This window comes from Leucopleurus acutus, assembly GCF_964270905.1.
Source record: "Leucopleurus acutus genome assembly, chromosome: 2".
Lineage (NCBI taxonomy): Eukaryota > Metazoa > Chordata > Mammalia > Artiodactyla > Delphinidae > Leucopleurus > Leucopleurus acutus.
The window spans coordinates 189040658-189067143 of NC_139143.1; the positions used below are offsets into that span (position 1 = coordinate 189040658).

The following is a 26486-nucleotide window of genomic DNA, read 5'->3' on the forward strand; positions in this document are numbered from 1 at the left end:
CAGGGGAGAGGAAAACCCCTTCCCCGAGCGCGGGGCCTGCCTCCGCCCAGGATGCGCCAGCGACGCGGGCTCCGGGGTGCAGGGGAGGGGGCGGCAGCAGGGCGCGCGACCCGCAGGAAACCAAGGTCACCACCCACGGGCTGGGGAGAGCTCTGCACACTTTGACATTCAACGAACATGCAAATATACGTAAGTAGGCATGCAAATAAGCAGCGTCTTTTTGCGTCAACAGCTTGGGCACTTTTTCTGGGCGACTGCGGCGGCGGGCGCGCTCCAGCGTCGCCCGGGGCTGGGGATGCGGGTGCGGGGGAAGGGGGGTGCCCGGGGTAGGGGTCAAGGAGGGGTTCCAGCGCGGGAGGGGAGGGCGGCGCGGCTCCCAGCCCTTCGGCCCGGGCCTGGCAGGCTGGGGCGGGGTCTGGGGGCGGCCCCAAGCTCGCGAGGCTGCGAGCAGGAGGGCGGCGTCTAGTACTTAGCGATGTCCCCCTTCTTCAGGATGATCTGTCGCTGCCAGGGCGCCAGCTTGCTCTCGTCGTAGCCGAGCGTCCGCAGCTTCTCCGACTGCTCTTTCTCCCGCTGCATCTCCTCCTGCTTCTGTCGTTCCTCCTCTTTCCTGGGCATGGGGTGGGGGGCACAGTCCCGGGCAAGGGTGAGAGGGTGGGCCAGGCCCCATTTGGGGGGGTCACCGGTGGCAAGGAGTGGGTTACTGAGGGCAGGGGCTGGGTTGCTGGGGACAGAGGCACTCATGCATGGTGGGCAGGGCAATGGGTTGTAGGAGTAGAAGGTGACTGGGGACAGGGGGTGGGTTAGGAGGCATGTGGGCGGGATTGCTGGGGACAGAGGAGCTTGACTGGGGGCAGACTGGGGTCACTGGGGGACACACAGGAGCTGGGAAAGCGAGAGGCTGTAGCTGGGTTATTGCTGGCTGGGGGTGTTACTGGAAACAGAGGTGCTGGGTCACAGTGTGACAGAGAGTGAGGAGGGCGTGGTGCAGGGGCTAGGACCCAAGTTCCTGGGGACTGGGGTTGGGCTGCTGGGAAACAGAGGGGCCACATCATTGGGAGACAGGGGCTGGGTGATTAGGGACAGGTTATTAGACCATGGCTAGATCTGCACTGCTGATGAGGTAGCCGCTCAGTACGTGTGGCTGTTTGAGCATACGAAATGTTGGGACTGAGATGCACTGTAGGTGCAAATGCTCATCGCATCTCGCAGACTTAGTTTTAAAAAAGAGTGTAAGACATCTCAATGATCTTCATAATTATTATTATTGGGTTAAGATAGACTATTAAGTTCACTCATCTTTTTATTTTTTCAGTGGCGGCGGAATTTAATATCACATATGTGGCTCAACTGATACATCTATCAGACAGCACTCGGCTAGATTACTAAGGGCAGAAACTAAAGATCTGAGGGGCAGATGCCCTAGGTTATCGATACTGAGGCTGGGTTAACTGCAAGGCAGAAAGTCTAGGTTAACGGGAGATGGGGGCTGGGTAATTGGGGACAGGTCATTACAGCGTAAGAGCAAGACTTTGAGGTGCAGTGGGTAAGTTCCTGGGGGAGAGGGGTCTGGCGGCATTACTGGGAGCAAAGACACTGTGCTAACAGGGCTGAGTGACAAGGGGATGCGCTCAAGATTGGGGCTGGAGGAAGGGGCCAAAGGACTGTGACTGGGTGGGGGGAGGGGACACAGGTTGGGCCCAGCCCCACACTCACCGCTTCTGCTCCCTGGAAGAAAAGAGATGGCGTTAGTTGGCACCACCACCTCAGGGACACGCTCAAGACACCCTGCCAAGCCCCGCATCTTCCTCAGCTCACCTCTCCTCTTCCAGCTTCTTCCGCAGGATGTCCCGCCTCCAGGCGGGCATGCTGGCCAGCCAGGCCTCCTCCTCCTTCTCCTGAAACACAGCACAAGGCTTCAGGGCCAGCATGGGCTGGGACACGGGGGTCAGCGGGGGTGTTCCCCCACCCAGGGGAGCTGCCTGAGTCAGGGACAATGGGACACAGATGGGGTCGCAGGAAGAGACTCTTTTGATGCCCTTCTATAGGGCAAATGGATGGGGACTCAGGCCCCCGTGTCCCAGAGGCGGCGCCAGAGAGGTCAGAGCTGAGTGTAGGAGGCGTAGGAGAGCAGAGGGGGAGACTCCCCAGGGTGGGGGGCGGGGGGCAGGGTGGGGTGGATAGATGGCTCCAGGCCCCTGGCCCAGAATCTCTGGGCAGACTCATACGTGGGCCTCCACAGATCCTGCCTGCTCAGAGAGGCTCAGGCCGGTCCCTGGTTCCACTGTGAAGGACCTTCTCTTCCATGCCTGTCCTATTCTGAGAGCGGGTAGACGCTAGCTCTACAATCGTGTGGCTGCAATGACATGGGGGTGGGGGCATCCAACACAGGCAGCTTACAGCAAAGTGTTTTATTACTTGCATGTTACAGAGGAGAAAGGGTCTGGACACGTCACACGAACACTGCACATGTGGCTCCCTTGACCTCAGCCAAAGAGGTAGCTATGAACTCCAGTGAAAAACCAAAGAAAGAAAGAGAGCCACACTGCCCCAAGGGGGACCCACAGTCCCGCACTCAGAGGGGCTGCTGCTTCCACCTGGCTCCACAGGGAGCCAGGCATCGCTGGAGAGCCAGAGGGGGACACCTGGTTGGCTCTGTGCCGTGCCCTGCCCATTCCGGCCAACACCCCACAACCGGCCACCGTGGGATCTCAAAGGCTGAGGCAGCCTGGTTCTGGGCACTCTGGCTTTTCCAAGGCCACTCGTCCTGTCCTGGTTTCTTCCTGCCGTATTCTGACCTCTGGAGGGCATCAGACAGGCATCCAGGCCCGGGTTAAGACGCTTGAGGGTAAATTCCGAATTCTGCGGCTCAGATGTCAAAAAGCTCTGCCTCCTTCTCCTTCCAGAAGGAGAAGCTGCGGTCGATGTACCGGCAGATGTCCTCATTGCTGAACTCGCCCATCTCAGATACCAGCTCCAGGGGTTCTTCGGCGGGGGCTTCGGAACTAGGAGGGGCCGACGTCGGGGGAGGCGCGGCTGGCGGGGGTGGGGACGGGGGCTGCGGCGCAGGGGCCGGCGCCTCTGGCTGCCCTTCCGGCCAGTCGCCCGTCTGAGCTGGGGCGGCCTCTTCGGTCGGCTCCCTCTCTTCCTTATCCGTCCCTTCCTTCACCTCTCCTATCCGGGCCGGCTCAGCCTCCGGGGTGTCTCCGAAGAACTGGCGCCTGAGGTCCTCGAAGCCGTCGCTCCAGCCGCGCCGGCCGGCCTCCACCTCCTCGAGTACCACGCGGTGGAAGAGACGGATGAGCTCCCAAGGGTGGCTGCCCAGCCGGTCGAACATCTCGTAGCACAGCAGGTGGCGAAACTTGCGCTCCTCGCGGCTCAGGCCCATTTCGAGCAGCTGGAAGTAGCCGAGCATGAAGAGGTCGAGCGTGAGGCTGTCGTACCGCCGGGGCGCGCCGCCGTCGAGGGGCGGCAAGAAGTGCTCAGGCCAGTATAAGCCGTGTGACAGGCCCGGGCCGCGAGGCGGGCGCGCCGGCACCTGCCGCAGCAGGCTCCGCCAGTGGCCCAGCAGCTTGCCCACCACCTGCCGCTGCTTCAGCAGGCGCAGCAGCCGCTCGTCCGGGCCATCGCCCGCCGGCGGTTGGGAGGCGTCGGCTGCCTCCGGGCCGGGGTCGGCGCCGGCGGCCACCACGCGGGGCAGCAGTCTGCGCAGGCGCACCTGGGCGTGGCGCCCGGGGCCGCGGAAGGTCCACTTGCGCCAGTGCTCCAGGAAAAGGTAGACGATGCGCTCTTTGCGCATGTCGATGTAGTCCTGGACGCCTCGCAGCTCGGTGGAGGGTGGCGGCCTGCGCGCCAACTGCTCGGGCTCGGGCAGCGTCGCCTGGCGTCCTGGCGCCTCGGGTGGGCCCAGGACGCCCAGGGGCTCCCCCGCGGCCAGCAGGCCGTTGGCGGCGGCGCCGCTTGGCTCGCCGGTACCGGCCACCACGTAGTCCTCCTCGAGGATGGGCTCGCGGCGCGGGGCGCCGGCGGGCAGAGAGAGCTTTCGGGGCGGGCCGCGCGCCGGCGCCGAGCCCTGGGCGCGCCGCTCGTAGGTGGCGCGGAGGTGCCGCACCGAGACGCCGCACTCGAGGATCTCGCGCGCCACGGCCTCACGGCACCAGCTGAGCGAATGCGAGCGGCCCAAGCAGAGCGGGCCCGGCCGCCAGGGGGCGTCGGTCAGCGGCGGCAGCGGCTGGCCTGTGTCGGCGGCAAGTAGCTCGGCCAGGTGCGCGGGCCGTCCGCCCAGCGCGGCCAGCAGCGTGGCCATGCTCTTGAGCAGCTTGGAGATCTTGCTGCACCAGGCAGGCAGGCTGGCGGCGCGGCCGTGCATGCGGCGCGGGTCGACGGTGAAGCGCGGCGCCGACAGGGCGGCCGAGATGGGCAGCAGCTGCTCCAGCTCCAACTCCAGCTGCTCCAGGCGCGCCTCCAGCTTCTGCGCCTTGTGCAACACTTGCAGGTTCTCGATTTGCTGCTCGATGCGGAGGATGTCGGCCTCGGTCATGAGCTCGCCGAAGGGCCCGAGGATGCCGTTGTACTCGCGGGAGTACCTCCAGCCCTCGCGGGGGTAGCAGCACGAGCTGGCGGCCGTCAGCTAAGGCGGGGAAGACAAGAGAGGGGAGGGAGGCGCGTCTCCCTCTGGCCCGGCTTCCGCAGCGGCCGCCGGGGGCGCCTTTTGCATGTCCCGGGTGGTGTAATGGCTCCGCGGGGCTGCGTTTGCAGGGACGGGCCGCGCCGCGCCTGGCCGGCGGGCAATTACACTGGGACGAGGCTTCGGCCCAGGCCGCCGCTCCAGGCGCTGGGCAGTGTCCGCTCTGGTCGCTGGCAGGGACACAGCCGGTCGTTGGGCGCTGTTGCAGAGGCAGGGCCGGCAGATGGGGTCTCCACACCTGGCTTGCTCGCTCATTACACCACCAAAGGAACATGCAAAAGGCGTTGAAGCTGCGACGGACGGCAGCCCTCTCCCTCCCCATCCAAGGTCTGCGATTTCGAGGCCAGATCCCAGCAAGGCCGCGCCTCACCCCAGGCGGATGACCCCTAATCAAACTCCCCTGAGGCCCAAGACCTCCCTGTCCGTGCTGTCAGTTTTACTGCTGAATGAGAGGTCCTTAAAGTGGCTGAAGCTGTGGCTTTCACCCCTCTTCCCACCCTCTCTGACTCCTGGAATAATAACACAACTTACAGAGCTAGGCTTGCCAGGCACTCATAGTCTCATCTGTTCCTCATTTTAGTGCCGGGTTTTCCCAGCCCAGGTGGGGGGGAGGGGCTGCCATCCCCTCCTCACTGGCCTCCCAGTTCATCCCGGCCCACCACCGCCCCCCACACAAAGATGTTTCCCAAATACAAATATGACGATACCAACTTCTCCGCTTAACCCCACTCCCAGGCTCCCCACTACTCCAGGAGAAAGTCCATTGTCTTCAAGGCCAGGCCTTAGTTATCTGGCCGCTCCTGGCGTCTCCACTCCACCCCCTTCAGTGGTAATGTCTTGGAGCTGCCACACCCACTCTGACCGTCAGGCCTCCCCGGTCCTTCCTGCTCGCTCTTTGACCCACTTCTTCCCCTGTCCACTTCTTCCTCACCTTCCAAGTCTACCTGAGACATCACTTTCTCCTCCCCTACCACCACCCCAAACCCAAACAGGATGGTCGGTCTAGGGCTGCCCCAGTCCTCTGCCCTCCCCATCAGAGCACCTGCCCACTTGCTCACTCTCTCACACTGCCCTGTTTTGTCTCCTTGGGGGCACTTATCACTCGACGAAGGTGCTGCACTTGCTTGTTGGTTGACACCCCCCACCACCACCGGCCCTGACATATTCACCGTGAATCCCCAGAGGCGACAACAGTGTGTAACACATAGACGGCGCCGGGGGGATGTCTGTTGAGCAGATCAATGGCAAACTATCCTGCCAGCCAGGGATGATCAACCCATCCGACAGATGAGAAACCCGAGGCTGGGCGAGGCTCAGTATCAGTGGAAAGTGGTAGTTCAGGGAAAGAGCCCAGGCCAGTCTGACTACGACCAAAAGCCTCTTGGTTACTCAGGTGGTCCCTTGGATGAGTCAACCTCACCCGGGAGCTTGTCAGAAGCGCAGAATCCCATCCCCACCCAGAGCACCTGAATCAGAAAAAGCATTTTAATAAGATCACGGGCGATGTGAGGGCATCTTAGACTTTGATAAACACTGCCATCGCATTAAAGGACAGGCTGTTGTGGGCTGCTGCTGGTGGTGGAGACTGGGAAGCAGCCCAGAAGAGGGGTGGTGGTCCCATCGTGCTTTTTCTCAAAGGTAATGGGAGCCGTCTGAGGCTGAAAGGTCCCGGGCAGATTGGGGGATGATGTGGGGCATGGGCTGTGGACCCAGGTGCGGACCCCAGGGCCCTCTGGAAGCCCAACCCCGCCCACCTTCCGCCTCTGTTCCTCCTCCTCCTGCATCTTCAGCTGCAGCTTGCGCACCATGACCTGGCGCTTCCACTCGGGGATGGGCCGGCCCTGCTCGTCGTGCGTGGGGATGAGCGCCTCCACGTCGAGCTGCACGCCCGGCGCAGGGGTGGCAGGCGGCGCCGGCGCCACGCTGCCGTTGAGCAGTGGCTGGGACCCCGCGGCCGGCGGGGTGGGGCTCCGGGCCCGTGACGGTGCCGGCGAGGCCGGCGGCAGCGGCGAGTCGGGCTGCGGGGGAGAAGCGGCGGGGCTGAGTGCCGGGTGGGCGGGGTCGAGGGGCTGGGGCTTCTGTCGCATCGCCTACCTGGGAGGCCGGCTGCCCACTGCCCGAGAACACCGTGGTCAGCCCCTTGCTCTGCGGCGTCGGCTTCAGACTCTTGCCCGCCTTGATCTCAGCCAGTAGCTCTGAGTTGTCGCCCGTCGGGGACATCATGTTGAAAGACTTGGTGCCTGCGCGGAGGCAGGAGAGGAGACGTTGGCCTGGTGTGAGGCCCGCGTCCCCGCCACCCCCTACCTGCCCTCCGCTGCCCCCTTCCCCAAGTCAGCGCAGGCCGGGGCCTTCCCTTGGGCTCAGAGGGCAGCTCTCCAGGTCCCGGGTCCCGCAGGCAGCTCTCTGGGACCCCAGAGGCGGGTCCTCAGCTGGCAGCCCGCGCAGCCCCTCCATCCTCCCGGCCCTACTCACGGGGTGTGGAGCCCCCGCCTGGAGGCCCCTGGGAGTTCATGATGGCTCCCGGGCCGGCCCTGGGGCCTCTAGCGTATATCTTCGCCCAGCGCACTGACTGCCGAGCTCCAGAACACTACCTGGGGCCAGCCACCCGACCTTTGTCCCGGCTTCCCTGGCCCTGCCCCGCCAGGGTGGAGTCTCCCCCTGGCCATCTCTCTGCACCAGCAAACCCCAGCGACCCTTGGACTGAGTCACCTGGGGCTTCCATGGCTATAGACTCGGGACCCTGGATGCCAGAAGCCAGCCGGCCCCCTTCCCCCCACACACCCACAGACAGACACACGCGCAGACGCACTGGTGGCAAGCCCAGACGGAGCACACTTATGGCAAAGCGCAGCGCAGCTCTGGTGGACCCGGGGAAGCCGAGACCTTACTAAGGATATAGGGTCGGGGCACTCAGGACGAGGGGCCAGGCGGACGACATGCAAATGCGCGGCGCGGAGTTTGCATTTTCCGACGAGGCCGGCGGAGGCGAATGGAGTTGGGGGAGGGTTGTCTTTAGAGACTGAGGAAGGGGTCAGGGCTGGGTGAGGGGGAAAAAGGGGGCCAACAGCTTCTGGGTTCCCCGGGCTGGGGATCCCAGAGCGCGGTAGTGGGAGGGGAGAAAGGGAAAAGTGCCGGTGGGCGCCGGCTGCGGGCTCATTTCTTTAGGCAAAACCGTCTGCCCGGCACAGAATGCGGGTAGAACCTGTAGTGTCCAGGACCCCTCGCCTGCCGGCCCCTGGTCCCGTCCCTTCCTCAAGACCCCAGCCCGTCAGCCTGGCTTTTCCTGAGCGTGCCCTGTGTCCCGCCCCCGCGCCTCAGCCAGGAGCCGCGCACGCAGCTACTCACTCTTCCTGTGTCTCAGCACTCTCACTTCTAGGGGCCGAGAGGAGAGAAGTGACAGCGAAGTTAGGAGAGGGAGGGGGCTGGGGTGAGGCTAGGACATCACAGAGAGCAAGAGAGGGCCAGGGAGGACAGGAGGAGGGGAGATGCGTGGGGGCGGGCGGGGCAGGTGGTGGTGGTGAGAGGAGGAACTTTCCGGTCCGTCTGACCCTGGCTCAGGCTGCTCTGGGGCTCCACAAGGGTGGTCCGCTCAGTTCCCAGCTTTGTTGGTGCCCCTGAGGACTGGGCTGGGCTGCCATTGGCCCTGGCCCCCCTAGCAAGGGCCTCAATCTTGGCATTGGGATGGGATAGGGCACCCAGCCCAGGCTCTGCTGCGAAGGGGTGTCTGGAGAAGCCCAGAGTCTATTTTTCTTCTGTTCCTAGTTTCAGCCTTGCTCCAGGCTGCCACGGGAAGGCACTGACCTCAAAGCTGGGGGCCTTTCTGGACGCTCAGCTGACGGTGGACATGCTACCATGGGCTGTGGTCTGCAGGGGCTGCGGCTCCACAGGTACCCCAAGGAGCCCAGGCTGGCCCTACCCTGGACGCTACTGCAGCCTTGCATCCCTAGCCAGGGAAATGAAGCTTTGGATGCTACCAGTAAGCATGGTCCCCGAACCGAGTGGCTGCGTGAGGAGAGCAGCTTGGCCACCCCCTGCCGGGCTGGAATGGAAGCATCAGCACTCAGATACCACCTCCTGGGCCTTCCAGGAGCCCCGGCGTGCAGGAGACTGTCCCGCATTTCAGAAGAGAAGCCCAGGAATCCTGGTCACCAGTCTAGCTCTTAAAAAAGGATGCTCAGGGATTCAACAGGAGGGGGAGGGCAGAGTATGACAGGTTACTGGCCTTGACCCTATAGCCAGGCCCGGGGCTGTAGCTAGCTTGGGAGAACAAAGGAAAGCAGCCAGGAGTGGAAGAGTGACTCAGGATAGATGTGGGGCAGGAAGAAGGTTGGCCAGCAACCCTGCCTCCTTGAAGCTAATTCTACTTCTCTGAGTTTCCCTCTAGCACCACCAGCTCATCAGAAACAGCAGCCACCAGAGCTGGGAGGCCTTCCCTACTGGGTGGAAGGCAGGGCCAGAGAGGGAAGGGGACTTGCCCCAGGTCACACAGCCCTGTCCTGCTCTGGCAGGACCTAAAGCAACCCCAAGTCTCCCCTTAGGGTCAAGTCCTCATTGGGGTGGGGCTGCAGAAAGATCAAAGAGCAAAAGAGGAAGCACCAGGGCGGTGGCAGCTGCCCGGGGCGGTGGGGTGGGGAGGAGGGGGTCTTGGTTTCCCTCCCCCTTCAGGGCTAGCACCGCCCCCCACCCCTCAACCCGCCCCTACTCACTGCCAGTAGACGAGGAGGAGCGACGCTGCCCGCAGCCAGGGCCAGAGCCCTCGAAGGGCAGAGGAGGAGCGGGCGGCGGCGAGCTCAGGGCCTCGGGCAGGGGCGGCGGCGGCGGGGGCGGCGGGGGCAGCTCCCTGGACGTCTTGGGGTCCGCGCCGCAGCCGTTGTGCACGTGGTTCCCGGGGAGCAGCGCCGCCTGCGGGGGAGCGGAGGGGCCAGCGAGTGAGACGCGGGCGGCCCGGCCGGGTCCCGGGCGGTCGGCGGGTGCAGGCTGGCGGGCACGCACCTCCTCGCTGTGCGCCATGCCCGGGCGCGCGGCCAGCGGCTCCCCGGGGTAGCGGCCCAGCTGGCGGTAGTAGTCCCCCGTGCTGGGCTGCTTGCTGAAGGCGCGGGGCTTGCGGCTGGAGTCCTGCCTCCGCAGCCCGTTGCGGCCGTCGCGGGAGCTCAGCTGCGGGAAGACAGCGGGCGAAGTGAGCTTCAGGCACTTGTCCTTTCCGCCTCCCACATCCCTCTCCCCGCCTCCCCAACTCTTAACCTTCCGGGGGCTCGTGGCCAGCCGCGGTCCCAGACCCTCCTGTTCTCAGAGCGGGGATGGGGCGAGGGTCCTGCGGGCCTCGGTGAAAGGGCACTCTCGGTCGGCCCCACAGGGAGGGGCTCTGGGCGCGGGCCAAGGGGCGCAGGGGCCCCCGCTGTGGCTAGAAGGGGCGGGCCGAGGGGCGGGGTGGCCCAGCCCAAACGCCAGGGGGAGCTGGAGAAGGGGTAGCTCCCAGCTTAGGCAGCGCTAAGGCCTCAGCCGTACCCCACTCCCGGCGACCAGACGGTCCCACGCGAAACCAAGGCTTCGCGCAACACTCCTTTGCGGGAGTTCCGCCCCGAGGAAGTCCACTGCTTGCCCAGGGCCCTCAGTCGCCCGGCTCCGGCCTGGGGCTGCTCCTACCTGCGACCGTGCCGGTGGCCCCCGCTGTGCACCTGGCAGCGGGGGCAGCATGGACTCGACACCTGCGCTACCTGATCCTTCCTCTCAGGTTACAGCCCAGCCCGCCACCCCGCGCCTATGAGCGCCTGAGAGCTCTGTCGGCCTGACATCACCCAGGGCCTGCCAATCCCGGGCCGAAACCCCCAGCAGCCGGGAATGCCACGGGGGCGCCCACTGCTCCGCCAACACCTGGCCGCTGGGCCGCGCCTACCCCACAGGCCAGATGTGGCCCCACCCCCCTGCGCCTCTCTCCCTCCGTTCTGGGCTGAGCACCCCAGGCTTCATCCCCCCACTCACCCCCTCCATCCGCCAGAGACAGAATTTGGGCCTCACCACGGGCAGTGGAGCCCCCCACGTCTGGCCCCCCGGGTTCCGGGTCACGCCCCCGCCCTTTCCCTCCCGCATCTGGAAACCATCGCCGGCTGCGTAAGGGACACCGACACCCGCGCCCAAGCCTCAGGTTTCAGGGGCGGCAGGCCGGGCTCGGGTGACAGCGCGGGCCGCCCACTCCGTCGCATCTGCCCCCCACTAAGCCCAGCCCGGGAAGAAAGACAGGAGGCGCAAGGGCCAAAGGCCAAGTCACCTGGCAGGGGCTGTCCCCTGCCCCACCCCCAGTCCAAGCGTCCCCACGGTGGCCCCGGACCCTCCAAGCCCCACCCGCCGGGCTCACGTTGCAAGGAAACGCGACACCGCGGGATTTGTTTTCTGGGCCAGCCTGCCCCCTCGGCGCCCCCTGCATCCCCGAGGCGCGGACGCTGCGACCCTGCTCCTGCCCGCGGTCCGGAAAAAGCCGGGGAGTGTGGGGGGGGCGCGGGGCACACAAAGGGCCCTTGTGGAGCGGCCCAGCGCCTGCCGCCGGGCACGCACACAACGGGAGAGGCACGGCACCTCGCAGTCCTGGTGTTCTGGCTCAGGGGAGGGGCCGCCTGTCCTGTGGCTTGGGGCAGGGCCCACACGCCTGGCCTGCAAAGTCCGCTGGCCCTAGGCCCCCTGCAGGCCTCTCCTGGGCCGCCTTCACCTTCTGGAGATGAAAGAGGAACCCACTGAGAGCCTGGTCTGAGGTAGCAAGAAGACCTGCAGTGGAGCTGTGTCCTCCCCTTCCCCCAGCCGGTGGCCCTGCGATGTGGGTCACCTGTGGGAACTGTGTACTGAGCTCGGCCCTGGGGCAGCCTGCCTCGGGCTCGAGAGAGAACTACAAGGTCAGGGTTCCCACAGGACCCTAGGGGGCCTCAGGCTGCCCTCCCCTGCGGCCTCAGACCAGCCTCCCTCTGTCCTCTTGACTAGAACCCCAGGGCTTCCTCTGGGCCTCCCTGCCCAGGACTCTCAGAGCTGTGCAGACCAGCCCTCTGCCCCCTCCCCTGCTCCAAAGCCTCGGCCAGGAGCCCACAGGCCCTGCATCCGGGCACCCCACACTCAAAGTGCCCGCACCGGATTCGGCCCCTTCTTACAAGCCTGCTTCTCCCCAGGGCGCCCATCTCAGGACTGGCTTGTCTACCCACCTGGGAGCTGAAGCCCCAAACTGGGGAGCCAACCTCCATGTTACCCCCGCGTCCAGCCCCCAATGCTGAGAGGGTGCTGAGCCCTGCGGGTGCCCCCTCCCCTGGCCTCCACCCTCCTCCCAGCCCTCACCTTCACACTGCCTGCATCTCCCACCTGAAGACACTCCCTTGGGACCCTCTCTCCACCTGAGCCCGGAGCTGGGCACGAGTACGCCTGTGGAGGAGCAGTTTGCACGTGTGCTCTGCCGACTCCATGAGCTCCCTGCCACCTGTGCAAGAGGTGGTGAGGACCCAGCTCCCGGGGAGGCAGGGCTATCTGGGTATGTGTTCCTTCCCCCCGCCCTGCCCCCCAAGTCCCCAGAGGGTGCTGGCTTTGTCTTCCTCGTCTCTCTGTCCCCAGTGCTCAGCCCTGAGCCGCCATGGGGCTGACCGGAAGCTTTGACTCCTGAACAGGCCATTGGACCAGGGACCACCCCCCCCCGCCCCCGCCGCCCGCCCTGTACCCATGAGCCGGGCCACCTGTTGGCCTCTGCTGCCCCCCCATCAGCCCACTCCCGGGGCCGGAGGGCAGGCAGGTTGGGGAGGGTTCACTACCTCCTTCTTGAAGGCCTCGGTCTCCACATGGCGGAGTTTGTTCTTCGTCTGCGTGTAGATGTCAGCTGCTTGTAGCCCCGCGGGGGGCTTGGGAGCTGGGTAGCCTGGCGGGGGTGGGGGCATCTGGGTGCCTGGGGGTGAGAATGGTGGAGGGAAGCTGGGTGGTGGCAGTGGTGCTTTGGGTCTCTCCATCCTGCTCCGGGGCAGGCCCGGCTCTGGGCTCAGCATGTCCATGTAGCTCTGTATGTCTGCAGCTCTCGTGCTGGGAAGCCCTGGGACAGAGGGAAGGCTGGGTTTGGGAGTTTGCAAAGAGGCTGCCCCCAGGCCCAAGACCCCCTCCTGCCCGGAAACAACGTGCCACGGGAGTAGGCAGGCTCCAGGTGCAGCCTGACACGGCCCCACCGTGGGCCCCGCAGGGCCGGGCCCACCCTCGCCCTGGACTGGCCCACCTGCAGCCCTGCACTCGTTGGGGAAAGGCCTGTGCTCAGGCTTGAGCGGAACTGGCAGGAGGCCGCGGGCTCCGAGACAGGGCTGCGGAGCACAGCCACCTGGAGGGTGGAGGGGTGGCTCCTCGGGGCAGATGTGGCCGGGCAGGCGGCGCGGGTACCGACGGCCCCACCGCATCTTTGCAGGGGGCCCCAGCAGCTCTGCAGGCCACCACCTGGCGGCGTAAAGCAGGCATCGCAGGTGGACAGACACCTAAGCTCAGGGCGTGGTCAGCACGTGTGAACATGTGTGCCTGGCTTCTGCCTGAGTGTGCATTCGTGTATGTTCCTGAATGTGTGTACGTGCTTCTTTATACTTATTTTTATTTTTTTTTGCGGTACGCGGGCCTCTTACTGTTGTGGCCTCTCCCGTTGCGGAGCACAGGCTCCGGACGCGCAGGCTCAGCGGCCATGGCTCACGGGCCTAGCTGCTCTGCGGCACGTGGGATCCTCCCGGACTGGGGCATGAACCCGTGTCCCCTGCATCGGCAGGCGGACTCTCAACCACTGCGCCACCAGGGAAGCCCTTCTTTGTCCTTGTGAATGTGTTTGCATTGGTCTGTGGACCTGGGGTGCATGAGTGCGCACGTGTAGAGTAGGTGTCTGTATGGTTCTGTACGTGTGGTTGTGCATTCACACCTGTATGTTGTGTGTGCACATGTGTGGGTGTGCACTCTTGAGTGTGGGTAGGTGTGTGTAACGTCTGGGGAACATTTTGTGTGTGTGTGTGTGAGTGAGGACACTGAATTGCGTGCGGGCTGCTTGCGGCTTTTGTTGGCGGGAGGGTACCTGTGGATGTACAGGCATGTCTGTGATGGACACCCACAAGCGTAAGTGTCACCTGTCCTCCCCAGAACCAGCCCTCCTGGTGACCTGGGCAGCCTCCAGTGTCAGCTGCGGGCAGAGTGGGCTCAGGGATGGTCCTCAGGGCGCAGTGGTCTGGCTCCAGTTGGCTCTCCCTCCCCCCTCTCCCCAGGCCCACTCACCACGTGGGGGGCGCCGGCCCTTGATGCTGGAGTGGCCGGAGGAGCAGGACCCGTAGTTGGACAGGGTGCTGGCCGGCGAGCTGAGGTCAAAGTTCGGTGGCTGGACCGACGTGGTGGTGTTGGGTGAGGACATGCCCGAGTCAGGCTGCTTGGTCTCCAGGTCAGCGGATGGATCCCGTGACAGCACACGGTGCTCCACGCTCTGAGCGGGAGAGGGGGCTGTGAGGGCAACCCCGCTCCAAAGACCAGCGCACCCTGGGCCAGGGTCCTGCTCGGGCACACCCTCGCTGTGTGACCTCGGTCAAGCCACTTCCCTCTCCGGGCTCCCTTCCCCATCATCTCTCAGGTTCTTCCCAGGCTAAGATTCAAACCCAGCCCCGCAGCGGCAGGACCACGGATTCCTGGAAAACTCCCAGCCCTGGCTGGTCTCTGCTCAGGGGGGTTGAGAGGCTCTGCTCAGAAGAGAGGGAGGACGCTGGGCTGGACCCCAAGCGAGGGCGGCCACAGCACCAGCCTTACTCCTTTCTCATCAATGGGCAGAGGGCCAGGCTCCAGCGTGGCGAGGAGGCACCGGCGCTGCTGCAGCGGGTGAGCACTTGCAGTAGCTGGGGATAGGGGAGGGGTGCACGGCACCTCCAACGTGCAGGAAAGACTGAACTCCCGACCTGGCCAGCAACCACCCTGTCTCTCCTTGCCGGACTGGGACGAATCCCAACATGAGCCTAGCCCCTGTCTCCTGATGGGGCCTTTGGGGAAAGGATGGGGCCTGGGGTGGCCCAGCTGAGCTGGGGGGGGCAACCTGAGCTCAGCCATCCCCCACCACTGCCTCTCCCCCGCCCACAGGCCTGACCCTCCCTCCTGGGAGCGGGCTGGGGTGGGGGCCATGCTTACGTTGCCCATGCTGGCCCTGCTGCCGGCAAGGCTGCGGCTCGCTTGCTTGCTGCCTCCGGCCCAGGCCAGCTCCTCCCTGCCTGAGAACTGTCACAGGTCCCCCGGGAACGGGAGGCAGGCCTGGCACCAGGTAACGGCTGGTAAGCGGCCATGCTCATTGGCCCCGTAATTAGGGGCTCTGCGGGAGTGTTTGCCTTTTCTGGGCCAGTATCCTCCATGGCTTGAACCGTCACTGCCGCAGCTGGGCCCGCCTTGTGAGGGGGCCAGGTCCTCCACACTCCACCCAGTTCGGGGGGGCCAGGCCCTGCTGCCTTAACCCCTGAGACAAGGGGCGCCATAGGAGCTGGGCTTGGGGGGGGCAGCCTGAACATGCTCTTTCCTTCGTTGGCTGAGGTGGGTACTTGCCCAGCCCCGACAGAGGTTAGGGGCAAAGGCTTTGCAGCCTGGGGGGATGGCTTCAAATTTCATCTCCTCCACTTACTAGCTACATGACCTTTCCATCACTTGTCCTCTCTGTCTGTACCTGAGTTTCTTCATCGGTAGATGGGTATAACAGCACTGCCTGCCCCATTATGTTATAACAAAGATTTTAAAAGTTAGTGAAGTGCCAGGGCGTGGTAGCCAGCAAATGCCATATGTGTCAGCTGTTAGTACTAATTCGCTGTGAAGATGAACTGAGATTACATCGTAAAGCACTAGGCAGGGTAGGGTACCTTACCGGGGTCAGGATTCGAGGAGTGGTGCTTGTTTGCTCATTGCCTGAAGTTAAAGCCTCCATCAGGGGGCGCCAGAGGGCGCTGGGGCTCTGTGGACCACTACTTTCTCCGGATGGCCCTTTCTGCGGGGAGTTCTTCCTTGGGGCCAGATGCCATTTCTGACCCCTGGGCCTTACTGTGCTCTGGAGTCCCCAGAACCAGGGTGCCCCCATCTGCTCGACGACAGGGCAGACAATGCTCTGGGCAGGGGGTCATCGGCCTTCTCTCCTCCAGCCTCATTCCGCAGCCCCTCTCGTGGCCAGGCTGCCCCCCTTCTGAAGATGCCTGTGAAGCCAGTCCTCTTTCCTCCCTCCTGAGCCAAAGCAGACGTTGCACCAGAGGAGCCAGAGCCCAGGACTGGGAGCCACCCACATCTGCGCTCAAGTCCCAGTGGGTTCCTTCATGGCTTTGTAACCATAATAAAATAATTTGAAAACACTAACACAGGTTTTCAATTATGAAGTAGCCACGCAGTGAGCAAACATACAGAGTAGTGGTGAAGAGAGGCAGCTCCAGGCCCGGACACCAGGGCTCCACCATTTAATGACTGGGTGATTGGGTCTCCCCAAGACTCAGTTTACTCACCTGTGAAATGGGGCTACGAGCACTCCCTACCTCAGAGTGTGGTGGTGAGAGTTAAATGAGCTAGTTAATACCTGTGGGCAGGTGAATGCACTTTACTGTTCCCACTGGTGTGTAAGTGTCGTTGTTTCTCCGAGCCTTGGTTCTCATCAGGACGAGGCTGGTCCTCCTTCCCTCGATATTTCTGCCCGCACACCCTCACTCCCCAATGGTCAGTGGTTCTGACCTGAGAGGTCACGTGGGGTAGTGGTCTAGGGCACTTACTCCTGTGACCCCGGGCAAGGGGCTTCACTTCCCTGAGCCTCAGCTTCCTCCGTGGTAAAAAGGGTAACAACACCTACCCCTGCGGGGAGGTGGGGGCAAGCTGTGGGGGGAATGCAGTAACGCGGGGAAGCAGCGCCCGGGGCGTACCAGGTTCTCCACGGTGCGCAGGTAGCGGGTGCAGTGGCTGTGGCCGTTGTAGTCCGCGAGGTCGGCGGCCGTGTACCCGTCGCGGTCGCGGACGTCCAGCTCCGCGCCGTTCACTACCAGGATCTGGCAGCACTGCAGGGGCGCACAGTGAGGACCCCCGGCCGACAGCCGGGACCCCGGCGCTTGGGCAGCGCTGTGCTGAGAGCGCGGCGCCAGCAGAGGGCGCCCGCCCCTCCCGCGCTCGCCCGGCCTCCCGGCCACGCCCCCGGCCCGCCCTCACCTCCAGCTCCCCGTTCTCGGCGGCGTCATGCAGCGGGGTCCCGCCCCACAGGTCGGCCGAGATCTCGCCGCCGTGCAGCAGGAGCCAGCTGAGCACTTTGGCGTGACCGCGGCTCGCCGCGAAATGCATGGCCGTGGCGCCGTCCTTGTCCTGCTCCGACAGGCTTACGTCGGTGCTGCTCACCTGGGGGAGAGGGGACGGAGCACAGAGGGGCGGGGGCTGGGCGCCAGGCCCCTCTTGGCCCCGCCCCCGTCCCGTACAGGCCCCGCCTCTCCCGGGCCCCAACCCCGACCTGTCCCCGAGCTCACCAGCCACACGATGACCGGGCTGTGGCCCATCTGCGCCGCGGCGTGCAGCGGGGTCATGCCATCGTGGGCGCTCAGGTGCGGGTCCGCGCCGCACTCCTGCACCAGGTACTGCGTCACCTCCAGGTGGCCCTCCTGGCACGCCAGGTACAGGGGCGTGGCACCGTTCTTGGTTTGGGCATTCACTCCCCTGCGGAAGACGCAGCACCCACCGCGGGCTCTCAGTGCCCGTCCCCCTCCAAAGCTTTCTTCACCCCTCACCCGCTTCCGGGGAGCTCTGGAGGGCTGAGAGGGTGGGTTGGAGAAAAACCTAGTGGCTGGACCCGGCTGCCCAACTCCCTCTGGACTCAGTCTTGTGCCAGCCTCCCTGGGTGTGGGGGGGGCCCTCTGGCTTGCTCCCCATCTCCCCCCGGCAGCCTTCTTTCTGCAATGCACATTTGACTGAGCTAGTCTCTGCCCTCAGTAAATAGCCCACCTTTTTACCAAGGTCTACAGGGATGCGGTGACCTGGCCTCCCCCTACCTTTTCAGCCACACTGACCCACAGTCAGTGTGAGTCCTCACACCTGCTGTCGGACCTCTGTACCTCTTTTATCATGTCCCCCCTCTGTCTGGAATGCCCTTCCTGTCCCTCTTGAAGACTCGGTACAGATCCCTCCTTCATGAGGCCTGCCCTGATTTCTCCAGCAGAACAGGCCTTTCCCACCTGTGTGCCTCATACTCTGCCCTGGGCTCACTCCATGGGCCACCTGTCATGCTCGATCATAACTTATTTTGGCCTCTGCCGCCCCCAGAAGACTGAATTCCCAGAAGGCAGAGTGGTAGCGTCACCAGATAAAACACAGGATGCCCAGTTACGATCTGAATTTCAGATAAATAACAAATAATTTTCTAGTGTAAGTCTACCCCCAATGTGGCATGGGATGTGCATACACTAAACCATTATTCGTTGTTTATCTGAAATTAAAATTCAGTGGAATATTCTGGTTGTGGTTGTCATCAGCCTGGCAACACGACAGGTGCCGCCGTCCACTGAGCACCTCCCCTGCGCTACGACACTAGCACACAGGTCCTCACTGCATGTCCTAACTTAGGTCCTACTGTCATCCCCATTTTGCAGTGGGACAATTGAGGCCCAGGGGCTGTGACTTGCCAAAGGTCACACAGCTGGTAAGTGGCACCGGAGCACAATCCGTCTGTGTGATGCAGGCCGGGAGGCACAGCAGGTGCGAAGGGGGCGAGGAGAGGGATTGGGGGAAGGGCCATTCCATGTCTTCACTCCCTCAGCCTTCCCTCGGGCCTAGCTTGCAGCTGTCACTGCCCCCCATCCCTGCTCCCCAGCTCCCACAGAAGGGTCCTAACTGGGGAATCAGTTCCATGAAGTGGAGTGCTGCTGGGAAATAGGGAAGCTGTCCCTGCCACTGGCTCAGCCTCAGTTTTTCTGACTTCACAATGTGTGTGGATGCCAGGGTGCAGTTACCAGATCCAGACACTAGGTGGAGCCACAATCTAGGCCCAGGCAGAGGAGCTCGCAGCGGGTCTGGGACACAGAGGGTGCGGGATAGGGAGTCGGAGCTGAGTCCCTCTGGGCTGGATCAGCCCTCTGGGCCCCAGGAAGCGCAGTTCTTCGTCCGACTTCATATCCTCCCACCCACCCACCTCTCCCATCTATTTGCTCACGACCTCGATCACACGCTCCACCCCCACCACCCACGCCCTCCCTCCCTCATCTGTCAGCCGCGTGTACGGTAACGTGGGCACCAGACCACCCACTCCTCCTCCATCTGCCCCCTCACCCACCCTCTTGTTAGCCACCCACGACTCGGCCCCTCGCTCTCACACACCCCTCGGACCCTCCCGTCTGACCTCTCCCTGTCCCTAAAACCCCATCCCTTTCCACTTGCCTGACCCCTGACCCCTGACCCCAGGCGGCTTGCAGCGCCCACCAGGCACGCAGCCCCAGCTCTCTTCGTCCTCCTGACGTGGGAACAGCCCCTCCTCAGGCACAGAGCTTCCACTTCGGGGCTGACATCGAGTCTGGGACGGTGCCCGGCTGCCTGCCAATACCCCACCCGTGTCGGGGGTGCAGTGGTGTGCCAAGCACAGCGCACAGGGGCAGACAGGGTCGCGCCCACAGGCCGCACCTCAGGAACGCGCTGGCTCTCGGCCACCGGCCTCCACGCCCCGGTGCCAGCACTGCCCCCCTCCCACTTTCACAAGCTGGTGCGTCAGGAACGGCCCATTTAATATTTCATGACCGACACTCGATGGCCTGAATTATTCACCCCGTAACCAAGGTGCAGCGAGTGCTGGGGTCCTGGGGCTTGGAGACTGGAGGGGCCACCGCCCAGGGCCCACCGGGCTGTCTCGGGGGAGGCCTGAGGCAGTGTACGCAGCTCAGGGCGCCGGATCTGCCGGCAGCCCTGTTCTCCCAGTCCACCCCGCCTGGCTGGGATCCATGACCCACGGGTGCCCAGCCAGCCTGAGGAGGTCTCAGAAGGTATGATAAGCTGGCACAGAGCAGGAGCCGGGCAGGAGGGGGAAGCTGTGCTCACAGCCTCCTGCCAGGCCACTGGCTGACAACCCCAGCTGGCGTCCCTGGTATGGAGGGAGCGCTCAGTAACCCATATGGGAGTCACAGCCCCCAGCCTGGGAGACCCCAGAATATGGGGCAGATTTGCTGATGAGCCGGGTTGGGAAAGGGGGTCCTGGTCTTGTTCCTTTCTTCTGTGTCGACCTGGAGGCAAGAAGAATGGGCACCCTCACACGCACTGGGGCAAACTCTAAAAATATGGAGAAGGGACTTCCTTGGCGGTCCAGGGGTTAAGACTCCATGCTTCCAATGCAGGTTCAATCCCTGGTTGGGGAACTAAGATCCCATATGCTGTGCAACGTGGCCAAAAGATAAAAAACATATATATATATATATGCACAGGAACAAAGTAAATTAATGAATTTCGTCCTTTTTTTTCTTTTTTTTTTGGTGGCGCTTGTGGGATCCTAGTTCCCTGACCAGGGATCGAACCCGGGCCCTGGCTGTGAAAGCGCCAAGTCCTAACCACTGGACCGCCAGGCAATTCCCAACACTAGTCTTTAAATTAATGAATTTAGATGGAGAGAGAGTGAATTTATATAGTAGTAGAGATGACGATAACGGATAACAGTGACAGTGGGTACCATCTACTGAACAAACTGCTCTGTGCCAAGCACTGGGATGCGCGAAGTACACACGGTCTCTATCTACTCCTCCTAAAGACCTTACCCGCTAGGTGTCAGAATCGTTCCCCTTTTACAGATGAGGAAACTGAGGCACAGAGGGCTAGGATCACTTGAGAGGCAGAGGGGGACCCAGTGTGAGAAGGACCTGGCGTGTGTGCCACCCACAAGTGGTGTCTTGCCTCCCATCTCTGTTCACAAAGCCGTCCACGCGTGGGGATAATGATCGTTGCTGAGACACGCTTGCAGAGCCCTCAGCAAGGCCTGGCGCCGTCGCTGTATTTTAGGATCCCTCCTCCCTGTGCCTCTGTGGGAGCACTGCTGACCTGGGGTGTCCAGCCCCCAACAAGCATGGGTCAGGCCGGGCAGCATTTCTGCTGCGGAGAGTCGCTGCCTAGAGCAGAGGGATGGGGTCTTGGGAGACCTCTGGCCTCAGGACCCGCCCGGCTCCAACCCATCGAGTTCTAGCCATAGTGACGCCATGGGTGACCGGTCCAGCCCCAGCCCCTACTCTTGGCCCTGGCCTCCACCCACCACCCCAACTCTGTGGCTCACTGTGCAGGGCCCCGGGGCGTTCTCTAGCACCCCCCAGCCTCAGTTTCCACATATGGCAAATGGGCATCACAGCTGTTGCCTCTCCAAGCCTCTTGTGAGAGACAGAAGAGGAATCTTTGAAAATTGCAAGGTTCCTCCCAGGGAAAGCAGGGCTTGGCTTCCTGGTACCACTGCCACAGCCTGACCCGCCAGCCCCCTCACACCGTCACCTCCAGGCTACCGGCCTCGAGACTGACGTGGCCACGCCCTAACAGGCGCCCCTCACCCCACCGAACACCTGCTCCTCTTGGCTACGGACAAGCACACACCAGGCCTTCTCAGCCTCCCTTGATGGGCCCTCGACCCTTGCCCAATCTCCAAACGTTGGGGTGCCCCAGGACCTCCTTTCTAAACACACTCTGCCCCCTGGTGAGGTCACCTACTTCCCAGGGGTACAGGCCACCTGTCCCCAGTGCCGCTCACCCCCAGCTTGGACCTGGAGCGCCTGCGGCCCCTACACCAGCGCAGCGCACTCAGCCATCGGCGCATTGGGCAGCTTCTTGAATTTCACTTGCCTTTTTTTTTTAAATTAAAAAAACTTTTTGGGGCTTCCCTGGTGGCGCAGTGGTTGAGAGTCCGCCTACCAATGCAGGGGACACGGGTTCATGTCCCAGTTCGGGAAGATCCCACATGCTGCGGAGCGGCTGGGCCCGCGAGCCATGGCCGCTGAGCCTGTGCGTCCAGAGCCTGTGCTCCGCAGCGGGAGAGGCCACAACAGTGAGAGGCCCGTGTACCGCAAAAAACAAAAAAACTTTTTGACCATGCCACCCAGCTTTCGGGGTCTTAGTTCCCCGACCAGGGATCGACCTGCGCCCTTGGCAGTGAAAGCAAGGCGTCCTAACCACTGGACCGCCAGGGAATTTCCCCTTCACCTGCCTTTACATGGAGCAAATCTCTCCACACTCTCCCTCAAACCACCTTCCCCCCTTACTGTCCCCATTTCAGTGAAGGACACCAGGCCACCCTCCCCTGAGTCTTTGGCAACACTGGGCCCTTGAGTTTTTACAAGTCTGCGTCTCCCTAGCAACCATCACATAACAATACTTTTCTTCCTCTTGGGAACAAAGATGATATGGACAAACTGTAACTATTAAGCAAGTCACCCTGATGACACAAAAGAAACATGGAATGCTTGTAAAGGTTTGATAGAAATCTCCGTCCAAGATTGCTGCCACCTTACTGTGACCGTTGCCACTAGGAACAAGGAGCGATCTGCCCACAGAAGCAGACTCCGGTCAAAGGACAGCATTTCCAGTGGCCCTCCCCACTGGCAATCATTTCTGCCCCAAGAGAGGTCTGGCAGGGGATGATCTCCACAAGGGTTAGATCTGGCTGTGAGGTGAGCCCGCCCTGAACAAAGACTCGGAGCCTTTGGCGTTTCTACCTCCCTTATCCTCTAATCACGCCTCCTGACTTATTTGAAATGAACCCAAATGAGGCCTGGCCCAGTGAAGCAATGCAGCCCTGATTTGAGGAAGATTCTAGAACAGCCAGCTTTACACCCAATCCATCAGCCAGCCTGGAATATCCCCAGAAGCCTTCACTCTGGTCTGCAATTCTCCCAGCCTTCCAGGCCCTCCTGGCTCGCGATGAGGCCAAGCGGGACCCCCCCTCAGGCCTCTGTCCCGGCCAGTTCCACCTGCAACGCTCCCAGGCCAGGTCGTGGCATGGCTGGTCCGCTCCCATTCAGCTCTCACCTCCTCAGTGGGGCCTTCCTGGACCCCCTCAATTTAAAGAAACCTCCCAACCACTTCCTACGAATACCCCGTTTCACTTCATAGCACTTGTCCCCTTTGAATTGCCTTGGCACTTTTTTAATGCATTCCAGGGACACACATCACGAGGCTGCCACACGCCAGGGCGGGGCAGAGCTTGAAAACAGTGGAGACCTGCCCCCTCAAGCTTGGTTCCACCAGGGCTGCTGGACACACCCCGACACACTGGAAAATAAGCAAGAATGTCTCTGCGTGCACACGTGCCCTTGACCTGGCTCCTTCTTTGCCCCTGGGAGCCCCCCAAGTTGTCTCCATGAAGTCGTGAGGACTCGCTACATCCCTAACGCTAGCGGGGCTGGGCACTTAGGGTACACGTGGATGCTAATCGTTGACTGGATAAATGTGGGAGTGAGCGAGACGGGCAGCCAGGCCCGGAGCTCTGTGATGCCTCCTCGCACGTGGCCTCAGCTGGTCTGTTTGCCAGGCGGGCCCTGGGAGGCCCAGAAGGGAGTTCTGTCTGAGGTCACGGGCAGTGAGCTGCTTGCAGGGCCGGACAAGACCCAGGGATCCCAGACTCCTCAGTCCTTCAGTGAGTATTTACTGAGTATCAGGCACTGGGCATACAGGATGTGGAAGAAGAAGAGATGTTTTCATTGCCCGGGGAGACAGACGGTAAGAGGATGTGCTGAGATGCACAGAAAGTAATGCCAGGTAATGAGAAGGGTGCGGTGTGGGGGAAAGGAGGCGGGAGAGGAAGCCTGGGAGGGAGGGCGTGTGTCTTCTCGGGGCAGGTGCTGATCTGAAGGAGGCCTGGGGCCGGCCTTACTGAGAAGCAGAGATGGAGCAAAGCCTTGAAGGGGAGGAGGGAGCGGCTGTGGGCTCTCTGGGGAAGAGAGTGAGGCAATGGGAATGGCCTGTACAAAGGCCAAAGGTCGGAGGGCAGGAGCAACAGGAAGCCCAGCATAGAGGAGGTGGAGGTCAGGTACGGGGGTGCCAGAGCGAGGAGGGCCTCTGGGCTGCTGTGAGGAAGCAGCTTTCCCTGTCCGTGAGAGAGAAGCCTGTGGCCGGTCTGGGGATCTGACTTGTGGTCTCCAAGGTGGGCACAGCCAGACAGGAAGCGGGCAGGGGGAGGGCAGAGAGGCCAGCTGGGGCCCCAGTGACATGACAGGCTTGGACCAGGAGTTACCGGTGGAGGTGAAGGCTGTCCCCACTGAGAGGGGCTTCTCATGACTCCACCAGGCCCCTCCTTTCTCAGAGCCTCCACCTGGGTTAGGGTCCCCAGTGTGCCAGTGTGGCTCCCTCCAGGCCCTGCTGCCCAGAACACCAACAAGTGCCCGGCAGGGAAGGGCAGCCCCAGGCCCAGGCCTTCTAAGGGGGAGCTGAGCCATAGGCCTGGGGCTCCCTAATAGGTGAGCAGCTAAGGTTTCCTGTTCAAGGCAGGGGCTGCCTGAACCCTTCCAGCTGGACGGGGCCCCAGGAGGAGCCAGGCTCCATGAAGCTTGGCAGTAAGGAAGGAAAAGGGGGCCACCCAGGTGAACTTGAAAAGGCCCTCAGAGGTGAGCGCCTGGCCCAGGAATGGGAGACAGACCCAGAGAGGAGGTGCAGTTTGGCCAAGGCCACACAGGGAGCTGGTGGGACCCCGGGTGGTCAGTTAGCCTCTCGGAGACACCATTTCTGTATCTGCAGCACCGTGAGGCAGGGACATTTGTCTGTTTGGTTCACCGATGTATCCCTGACACTTGGAATATTGCCTGGCCCAGAACAGGTGCTCAAGAAACATTAGTTAGATGAGTCAATCTGTAAAATGGGCTGATTACAGAGCTACTGCCTAGTACCAGGTGAGGCTCAGACTACTGCTTGGTGTCAGACCCCTAGGAGGCATTCAGCAGGTGGGAGCTGGTCCGAAACCTTTGCGCAGACTGGTTTTCCAGCTCTCTATGACTGGCAGACCACGGTGGGCCCTGCCCCCAGCCCTCCCCAGCCTCAGTGCTCAGGCCTAAGGGTCCCAGCTGAGCCCAGGGCTCCCCTCTGCTTACTGAGGCCCCCAGCAAGCACATGGTCGAGGCGTGAGATGGTTCCTGGGCCCCAGGACCCTGCTGGCAGGATGCTCAGGAGCTCTGAGGGCTACCTGCTCCTGTCCCTTCTGAGCCCCAAATGGGGACGTGGACTCGTGGCTCTGCTCCACCAGCCACTAGTGCCCCTGGCCAGGAGGGCTGACCCTCCTGACTCTACCTCCCTCAGACCCAGGGCCTGAAACAGCCCCAGCCCAGCTCCTGCCAGCCCCGTGCCTCTAGCTGAAGGACTCTTTTCCCCAGGGGGCTCAGAGGGAGGGTCCCATGGGGCAGCAGCCCCTGAGGTCACGGTGGCAATTCCTCTGCCTCTGGGAAGACTTGCCCAGTGGACTGGGAGAGACTGGAGGAGGGGTGAGTGGGTACAGGCCGTTCCTGCAGTCCTTTCTAATTCCCCAAGGTGCCGCCCAGCATTAGCTGGGCCCTCCCCCGAGGCCGCCCAGCCCTCCTGCGCCTCTGTAGCTTGTCATGGCCGTGGCTCATGGCTGCCCACAGCCTCCCGGGCAGGATCGGGTTTCCCACCGGTAGGAGCTCTCCCTCCATCACCTGCCGCCAGGGAGAGCTGAGCCCTTGTGAATAATTCACAGTGTTTCACAGCAGGCCAGGGAGGCTCAGGAGAGCAGGGCAACGGAGGCCTCTAACGCTAGCTGCCTGGGTCCCCTGACTGCACCCTGTGGCCTGGGGCAGCCTGCACCTGTGCCCCTCCCCAGCTCCCAGCCCTGGGGTCCCCCGCCTTGGAGGGCATGAGTCTCTACTTCCGAGTTAGGGTGTGGGCACGGGCCCCCAAAGCCCCCCGCCAGCAGGCCCTACCTCAATGCCCAGCACCCCCTCCTGCCTGAGCCCAGCCTGGCAATCACACAAAAGTGCCTCCTTATCAGCCAGGTCACGCGTCGTCACTGTGGGAATGGAGCCCCAGGCCTCTGTCCGCTTCCCTGAGATTCATGGGGGGCTGGTGGCCACAGAGTTTGTGCCAGGGCCCAATCACGGCCAGCACCACAGCCTGGCCTGGCAGCACCAGGGTCCCCCGGGCCCTGAGCCTTCGAGGGTGTCCCCAGCGCAGCCAGAGCCTTCCTAAGGCTGGAACCCCAGCCTATGGAGGCTCATCGTAGGCCCCAGACTTCTCAGGGAGGAGGGGCTCAGGGGCCAGGCGGGGGCTTCACCCCTGCCCCCCACCAGCACTTCCCGGGGCGGGGCAGAGCCCCCTCAGTTCACACCATTGGAGCTAAGTTGGCATGGCCACCAGCCTGACTTCCTGGGGCCCATCATGCGTGATGGGGGAGGCCGGCGGGTGCGAGAGGATGACCACCGCCCGCCTCTCTCCTCTTAGGGCCCCAGTGTCCTCCGTGATAAGTGATAAGTGAGGGGGTGGTGTCAGAACCACCTGGGTGGGGGGTGGGGATATGCACAGGGGCAGCGCCCCAGCCCCTACCTGGGGAGCCTATGTCGAGTCTGCGACCAGACCCCCAGGGTGCTGATGGCTGCAGGTTGGGAGCCTGCACTCGAGGGTGTTTGGGGCCTCCTCCTTGAAATCCCACTGATTTTGGTGTGACCCAGACCTTAGCTTGTCCAGGAGCAGAGGGTTCACGCCAGAGTGGTGCCCAGTGGCCTCTGGCAGGGATGGCTGTGAGGAGACCCCCGGCTGGTCTCGCACGAATCAAACCAGGGAACCCCTTGCTTAGCAAGAATGAGCCAGCCTCAGCCGTCCTGGTCCCGGCCTGGGGGCTTTGAGCTGCTCT

General features: G+C 62.9%; 1 protein-coding gene across 3 annotated transcripts in view; it reads right to left on the reverse strand.

The window, feature by feature from the left end:
* Window positions 1-462: 462 nt before the first annotated feature.
* The window catches only part of ESPN (espin), a gene marked incomplete at both ends in the record, with an annotated part of 30654 nt that continues 4630 nt past the window's right edge, over window positions 463-26486 (reverse strand). The window contains 13 exons of one of the 3 annotated variants that reach the window (XM_082865694.1): window positions 463-610; window positions 1717-1728; window positions 1819-1898; window positions 6442-6705; window positions 6782-6927; window positions 8033-8059; window positions 9394-9589; window positions 9680-9841; window positions 12463-12734; window positions 13934-14135; window positions 16573-16704; window positions 16853-17035; window positions 17161-17347. In XM_082865694.1, the coding sequence (XP_082721820.1) occupies window positions 463-610; window positions 1717-1728; window positions 1819-1898; window positions 6442-6705; window positions 6782-6927; window positions 8033-8059; window positions 9394-9589; window positions 9680-9841; window positions 12463-12734; window positions 13934-14135; window positions 16573-16704; window positions 16853-17035; window positions 17161-17347 (2011 nt within the window). Of the gene's footprint in view, window positions 611-1716; window positions 1729-1818; window positions 1899-6441; window positions 6706-6781; window positions 6928-8032; window positions 8060-9393; window positions 9842-12462; window positions 12735-13933; window positions 14136-16572; window positions 16705-16852; window positions 17036-17160; window positions 17348-26486 lie in introns of all 3 variants that reach the window. The other 2 variants (XM_082865695.1, XM_082865693.1) reach the window with 2 other exon arrangements.